The sequence below is a fragment of the Myotis brandtii genome, unplaced genomic scaffold, assembly GCF_000412655.1.
Source record: "Myotis brandtii unplaced genomic scaffold, ASM41265v1 scaffold399, whole genome shotgun sequence".
In the NCBI taxonomy this organism is placed as follows: domain Eukaryota; kingdom Metazoa; phylum Chordata; class Mammalia; order Chiroptera; family Vespertilionidae; genus Myotis; species Myotis brandtii.
The window spans coordinates 4,830,966-4,839,538 of record NW_005365325.1 but is presented as its reverse complement, the minus strand read 5'-3'; the positions used below and the strand labels follow the sequence as shown (position 1 = coordinate 4,839,538).

Below are 8,573 nucleotides of genomic sequence, written 5' to 3'. Positions count from 1 at the left end.
TATATTATGCTAATTAACCAGGATGCCGTAACAGGTCCATTGGACAGGAGGAGGTTGCGCACACAGCGTCGGGGGCGGGGCGGCAGGGGCCTCTGTGCGCTTGCGCTAGGGGAAGGCCTGATCAGCAGTGGCCCAGCTGCTTCAAGGGCCGTAGAGGGAGGCAGGGATGGACCGGCGACTCTAGGGTGGGCAGCGCCACGCAATTTCAAATCTCACGCTGGGCTCCTAGTACATATATAAAGAGATATAGATATAGATATAGATATAGATATAGATATAGATATAGATAGTATATTGATACATTGATGTGTGTGAGGGTGTGTGTGTCTGTGTGTATATGGAAAGACAAAGACAGAGAGAGGGGGGTAGATGGGGGAAAGAGACCAGAATATATTTCAGCACAGGATTCTCCTTTTTCATTGTATTTTTTATAAAATTGAAATGTAAAAAAGAAAATTTAGCACATGATGTGTAAACCTTCAATTAGAAATAAAAATCTTAGAATGACTAGGCGAAGTGAAGTAATCCCAAAAGGTACACCTCATTCCTCTCTTAAAGTTAACAAATGCATACACCATGCCACCATCTGATGACAAAGTCAGAAAATGTAGGTGTTACTATAATCACAGTTCACAGTAGAGACAAAATTTCCAAAGGAACTTCAAAGGAAGTTTTACTGGAGCTGGCCCAATGTGTAAATGAGAAGTTACTATCTTGGTCTTTGATCTTTGCCAGAATATATAAAAGGAGATAAGCGAATGGAGAATGAAGAACAGAAGAGAGTAAATTTCAGATAGCTTTAAAGTCAGGACACTTATTTCTCCTGTGAGAGCCTCTTATTATGTGGTAGTAGTCCCCTTAAGAGAATAATCCACTGTGATATTCTGGGACAGAAGCTGATAGAAACTTTACATCATCTATGATAAGAACAGTCTAGACTTTTATCTATACTCCAGGGAAGTCAATATCAGAACTAGGAAATAGACTGGTCTCCGTGGGACTGAAAGTCCCTCTATAGGCCAGACCCTGGTCTGGTCTCTCTTTCTTACACAGATAAATGCCATCTCTTTTACCTAATATTGGACAGCTTAATGAATTTCTGAAACACTCCACAGAGCAGAGAACTCATCTCTTGGCTTCCCTTCTTGACTTCTATAAACTTAGTGCCCTTGCAGGAAGGACCTTCCTATAAGTTATTACAATACCATATGCATACCTGTTATTACCATATCATTTGTGTTATAATTGCCTCTTTATGAATTCCTTTCCACTAGGAGAAGGAAAGGTAAATGGATACAGTTTTATAAATCTGCTGTTAAAGGCAAACATTTTTACAGTAATCTATCTTCATAACACACACACAAAAACTAGGGTTAAATAAAAAGGAATGCAATAATCATTAATAATACTCTTCAAGTATTTTACATGATAACTTACAATAATGTATTCAGAAAATAAACACCAAAACAAAATATCAAACATATTCATTTTAGAGTCACTCCTTTGGAAAACTTGAATAAATTTTATATTCAATTTTATTCAAAATTATTTTATGAGTAGAAGCTAAAAATATTCCTCAAATTTCTCTTCTCTACCTGTCTTCCACACCTACTAGAACAGTGTACTATAGAAATGTGTTTAATCATACTCAATACATATGCACATATACACATATAAGTAGATTCATGTTTCTATCTATCTATCATGAGAAAAAAATGTTTAAGTCAGCAACAACTATTCTTATGTGTGATATGCCCTTGTAACTTTTACTCTACTCTATTATAAGAAAGCAACTTTCACTGATAAATGTGCAATTTTACATGTAAATTCTTAGATAAATAATTATCAAAAGGCAATAAGTTTTCAAGAAGAAAGTCACTACTTTAAGAGCCAAATATGGATGGAATTTTACTGGGCTAAAAAAAGACCTCCTTTCCCCAAAATTTCAGAGCCAGGTTTTTTTGTTTGTTTTGTTTTGTTTTGTTTTACTTCTTATTTTTTTTAATCCTCACCCAAGGATATTTTTCCATTAACTTTTAGAGAGAGTGGAAGAGAGAGGGAAAGACAGAAAGAAACATCAATGTGTGAGAAGCACATCAATTGGTTGCCTCCTGCAACAGGGCCTGGGCCAGGGAGGAGCCTGCAGCTGAGGGATGTGCCAGGTCCACAGGCCAATGCTCTATCCCCTGAGCCAAACCAGCTAGGGTAAACCAGAAAGTTTTTATTGTAACTTCTACCTAATTTGTAATATATTTTTATTTATTTCAGAGAGGAAGGGAGAGGGAGAGAGAGATAGAAACGTCAATGATGAGAGAGAATCATTGATTAGCTGCCCCCTGTATACCCCACACTGGAAATGGAGCCTGCAACCTTGGCATGTGCCCTGACAGGGAATTGAAGTGTGATCTCTTGATTCATAGGTCAAAACTCAACCACTGAGCCATGCCAGCTGTGCACTTCTACCTAATTTTTATCACTTAATTTCTGGGCAAATTCCTAAGCAAATATGTTTTTGGAAAATAGAAAAAGAACTAAAATTCTAATCTCATTTTGTGAGTATGTATATTTATTATTTCAAATCAATTAATGACAATATGCATAAATTAATAGCTATTTTTTCATTGGTAAATGTAGATGCGAAAATCCTATATACTAGTAAACAAATTCAAGAGTATATTAACAAAATATATCATCAATAAATGCATACATCTGCAGCTGAAATAAATAAGACTTAAATCTTTGAAAGCATTTGTTCTGTTTCGAATTGAATGACAATTTTCTATGTCAGAGTCCAGAAAGACATGACAGAAACCTTAACAAATAGGATAATAACATACATTTATTAAAATTATTTTATATTGCTATATAAATTATAGTATATAAGTATTCATATGACAGGTATACATTTTATATTTACATTTACATATATACCATATTATATAATATAAATCATATTTATATTTTTATATTTACATATTTATATATAAATATTACATTATAACACAGATCTCATATTACTGAGAATCATAATACTTCCAAATTTTGATAAAGATTTAGTTTATGCTATTTCACACTATATGAAGATTCTAGGTTAACTAAGGATTCAATTAATATATATATTTACATATATATATATATATTTATTTATTGTTGCAAATATTTCAATAAGTATTTTTTCTGCCAAGAAGACTATAGTTGGTGTAATTGGAGACTGGGTAAGAAAGGGAAATTAAGATAACTGTAACTGCTCACTCTCAAAGAAAACATATTTGGAAGTGATTCTTTAAATATTGTTGTGATATTTTAGATTTACCAGTAAGAGCAGATAAGCTTATGTCCTTGATTACATATAAAATTTCTATGCTTTTTTCCATAAAAAATAACATTATATATTTTATACCAGAGATGTTTCAAATATTCACATCATTTGGTGCATCTATAATAAAATGCTTGCAACTTAAAAGTGATATTGCTTTTAAATCACAAAATATAAAAAAGATAATTTTCTGAAAAATTAAGTTGAAAAAGCAGTAAAGCATGTCTTGATCTAATTCTGTTGAAAACATTTTTTATGAAGATGTGAACTTTTGTTTTTATCCCCAAGCAAATAACAGCATGGCAAATCTTTCGAATCTGTGTTCCTCATGAAATACCTAATAGCCAGGAAGAAGTTCTCAGGTGTAACCAAGTAATTAAAGATATTAATATTCATTAGAGGCATTTCATTACTCTTGCTAATTTTATGGCTTAACTTGCCCTAAATGAGACATAATTAGTTTAAGGGCAAGAATTAGCTTCAAGCTTTGACTTTCATTAAGAATAAAGAATTACTCTGTTCTTTTATTCTTTATGCAACATAAATAAATGATATTTTTGTCTCTGAGAATTATTTCTTAACTATCTGTTAGAAAGGCTCATTTTTCCAAGGATGTTAAAACTTGCTGCAATTCCAGACCCCTGGATTCAAAATGCTAAAACTTTTTAAATATTCTGAATATAGTTTAGGTCCTGAATATCTGAGTATTACATTCTCAAATCTTTCTGTTAATAGTCACAGATTAACATTTAAACAATTATAGTCTTGACATTGCAATATATTTTCATTATAATTTTAATTCGAGCTAGGTGTTAATTATGGATAACTGACTGAATAGTATCAAAGTCTGAGGATTTGGGGAAAAGAATGGTATCAGTGGAAAAGCTGGATATTAATATAAGCAATAAAGCTTTAAATAGTTCATGACTCAAACAAAAGTCAAATCTGTAACATATCAAATTTGCTGGTGCTCATAGAGTGCTTGGGTAGATGTAGAGTAAGCCTTGAGAGTTGCTTTTTTCTTTTTTGTAATGCAAGGGCATGACTTAAGCTGGACTACAGAAGCCTTCACTGCAAAGAAGTGTTTATTTCAAAGATGGCTATCTCAAGTAAACACAGTGCCAGCCACAGAAAGTTTCATTTTCTCTCCTCCCTTCCCCCCACACTTATATCCACTCATTGGTTTTAGAAGTTTTGGTTGATCTCCATAACTCATTGATAACTGTTTGGATTGCTTGTTTTTCTCTCCCCAAGCCTAAATTCCCACTCTTATGTTTTAAATTCATCAATAAAGAGCGAGCCCATGAAACTAGTCCTTCACCTTCAATCCCAATAAAAGTAGAATCTCAGGCCCAGCTTCGTCTCTTCTTCTCTCTCTCCTCTCTCTCTCTCTCACTCTCTCTCTCTCTCTCTCTCTCTCTCTCTCTCTCCTTCTCTCACTATGTGGCTCCAGGTGTGCCATGTAATTTCTAGGACTCATAAGCAACAAACCTTTTTTATTTAAAGTTTCCTGATGGTTATGTAACCAAACCCATTGGCTGCCTGCTGTAATGAAAGCTAAACTTGTGAGACAGGTGCTGGTAAAAAACGGAAAGAGGTTTATTTGAGTGCCGATGTCTTGAGAAGATGGGGGACTCCTGTCCTCAAAAAGATCCACTTAATATATCAGTGCAGGCAGAGGTTTTTATAAGGAGGGAGAGGGTAAGTAGAACAAATATATCAGGGGAAGGGGCTGTGGACTTGCCATTTCTCCTGCAGACTAATTGAGGAGATGCTGAAGGGAGGTGTGAATATGCTACTTCTCAAATGCTTCCTCCACTCATTCTAATGCTATGTCTCTTTAAAGGGAATCTGTAGATACAGCAGACACCTGCAGGTCTTCATGGCTGCTGCCAAGCAACCCTTCTTCCCCAGAATAGGACACTCTAAGCTGTAAAATAAACTAGATAAGAAGTGAAAACACAAGAGTTTATTTACATACTCTAAGAAAACAGTTGGCTGTAGCCTTGGGAGATTGCATAATGCATAACCTTTATTGCTTAATTGAAATGTTAAGTTATGGTTACAGTAATTGCTGAGGGTGTCTTATAAATCATAATAAAAACAACAGTCACTATCAAAAATCTAAACCTTCTCTCTGAAAGAAATAAAACAAAATAAAAATATGGAAATTGAGGTTTAAACAGATGAGGATTACATTTATAATGTACATCTCAATTAAAATATTCTATTATATGAGAAAATGATATTTTTATATACTCAGTAGATTTATATATATGAATTGGGCAATGAAAGTTTAGTTAATGAAAATGTTAATCCTTTGTTCTTTTTCAATATTTGTTGAACATCATGAAAATAAATTTATAAAAGCCACAATAATTAATAAGACATGTGTCTACATAATTTTCTATTCATTTTCAGATTAATTTTTTAAAGACTGAAGTGGAAAGAAAGAGCAAAATGATCCGGGATCTTCAGAATGAGGTAAGACATATTTTAGGTGAATTTTATATAAATCAAAGAATATACAAAAACATTGATTGCCAAAATCTTTGGAGTATTGATCACATGCACATTTGTCCTTTAGTTATGTACTAATGGAGAGGAACTATAAAGTTAAGAATTTCAAAGAGTAGACAATCACCACTTTTACAAACATTTGATAATGTTATTAGTTCATACATCACTAGTTCATTTCTTCTTTTAATTATATTTTGCTTGGGAAATATTAAAAATTTATTTTTATTTTGTAAGTTAGTCTACCAATAACAACATAGGCACTGAAGAAGAAAGAAAGCTAGAAATTAACTTCATGTTAGGAAGAACCAATCTAGAATTTAAAAAAAATTATGTACGGATTATAGAATAATGTAGATTTGAACAAAATAAGCTGTAACCACTTTTATTATAGCCTTTAATATGTAAGGACCCTATAAACGTCTATATACTTTTTTCTCTTTTAATTACTTCTCTATCTTGTTGTACAATTACTTTTTTAAAAAAATTCCCCATTGTGTTTATATTTCCACTTCTTTATTCACTTTTTTCTTGAATGGAAGTAATTATTTAGGACTATTAAACCATGACTAAGTAATGATACATCTTTTGTGATCAATCCCACTAATTATGATTTATTTTGAATCCAAATCAATAACTTTAGCATTTACTAATTTTCTTCCCTTTCTTCTATTCTTCCTTCCTTTCTTTAATTTTTTTTTGAGTAATTTAAAAGCATTATTCCTAAATGGCTTCTACCTGATGTCAGTGTTAAACAACAGACTTTACAAATCTATTAAACCATGACTAAGTAATGATACATCTTTTGTGATCAATCCCACTAATTATGATTTATTTTGAATCCAAATCAATAACTTTAGCATTTACTAATTTTCTTCCCTTTCTTCTATTCTTTCTTTAATTTTTTGAGTAATTTAAAAGCATTATTCCTAAATAGCTTCCACCTGATGTCAGTGTTAAACAATAGACTTTACAAACGCCTGATGTCAGCATTCAGCACCAGCACTCAGTGACATTAAAATGGTTTATCAGATTTGCAAGGACTGAAAGGAAGAAAGGAAAGCAAGAAAATTTTAAGTAATTTTCTGGTGATTCTATTGCATGTTCATATCTTTCCTATGATGTGAATGCCGCATCAATTTGCAGCTCGGGTTCAGGATCTGGAAAAGGGGCTACACACAAATGCACTAGATAAGATACATGAATTTGAAGGCATGGGGGGCCAGGTAGAAACCTTTCTCTAGTGGAGAGGCTCCCTGAAGCCCTGGCCCCGTTAGCTTTTATTCAATTATAGAATACACATCTTGCCCTCAGGCAGGCAATCCAGTAGCAGACAGACTATCTTAAAGGTCAGTAAATATTAGTGAAGATTTACTTTGAGACTATTAGGTCAGGAAATTGCTCGAGCCACCATTATCTCAACAGAACAATCAGTGCATAGTTTTTATCCTTGCTAAATCTCAAGGTTCATCAGCCTTCTGAGTTCCTTGTTGCACTTTCATGATAGTATTTGACAATGGATAGCTTCCAGCACTATGATTTTTCTTGAGTTTCCTTAAGAAAGTGTGATGGGGTGGACTTGATAATGATTTCCCTAAAACCTAATTTTTCAAGCTCCTTTGTGGATTTCTTGTTTATAGTGGGAAATATCAGCAGATAAATTACCAGAATACTAGGTATACTGGATGATTTCTTGTTTGCTGGTGCCCAGTGAAAGCTCAGTGAAAGGGCTATATTACTCAAGTCAGTAACTTTCCATAGGTCATTTAAGACAAGAAGAACGTTTAAATGTCAAAGACAGTATTAAAATAGGGAAAAAAAGTACATATGCATACATACACACTCACATAAAGCATAAACCCAGTTGTATGATAATGAGAGATTATTGGTTAATTACATCTCTATATGTCTCATCAGTTAACTTTTAATCTTAGATAATTTTTAAGAAATCTAGCATTCAGCTAAGTAAGAGCACTTTCAAAATCAAAGAGTAACTTACTCATAACAAATACATATGAGGACAAACAAAATATTTTGTTACTGAGAGATAATTTATAGTATAATATTAATTTTCTAAGTGTGTAGGCTAGAATAGTTATAAAAGAAATACAATTCTGCAAAACTAATGTCTAATGAATGTACGTTTTTTGTAATTAAATTTATTATAGCTCACTTTCATAATTGAAATTTGCAAGATGAAAATTGATAACCAGAAAAGTTTTTTTCTAAAAAATAAGAAAAACCTAATGGTGAGCATATATTATCAACTAAATGGTAAACATAGTAAAACTATATAGACACTGTCTGAACTTTTAGTTCAGAAGTAAAAAAATTAAAAAATATATAAATTGATAATTTTTTCCATATGTGGAGACAACTATAAAAAGGCACTTTACATTAGCACTTAGGGATTTAGTTTTTAAATTTAAGATGTCCCTTGGAGGAGAAAATATATTCATACTTTTAAAAAAGAAATATTTTTATTTATTTCAGAGATGAAGGGAAAGGTAGAGAGAGATAGAAACATCAATGATGAGAGAGAATCATTGCCGTGACTGGGAATCGAACTGGTGAACTCTTGGTTCATTGGTTGATGTTCAACCACTGAGCCAAGCAGGCAGCGGCATACCGTTGTTTGTTTGTTTTTCAAGCAAGTGTTATGTAGGGCAGAAAGCAATTTATTTTTTCCATCCATGCAGGTATACCTGTATCAGGCTACATGGGAGCTTGTGACTCAAGA

General features: G+C 32.8%; 1 protein-coding gene across 2 annotated transcripts in view; it reads left to right on the top strand.

Moving 5' to 3' along the window:
• LUZP2 (leucine zipper protein 2) overlaps positions 1-8,573 on the top strand; it is a 317,411-nt gene that overhangs the window by 180,700 nt on the left and 128,138 nt on the right. For both annotated transcript variants that reach the window (XM_005873094.2, XM_005873092.2), the window contains exon 5: positions 5,738-5,800. In XM_005873094.2, coding sequence (XP_005873156.1) covers positions 5,738-5,800 — 63 coding nt within the window. The remainder of the gene's footprint in view (positions 1-5,737; positions 5,801-8,573) is intronic.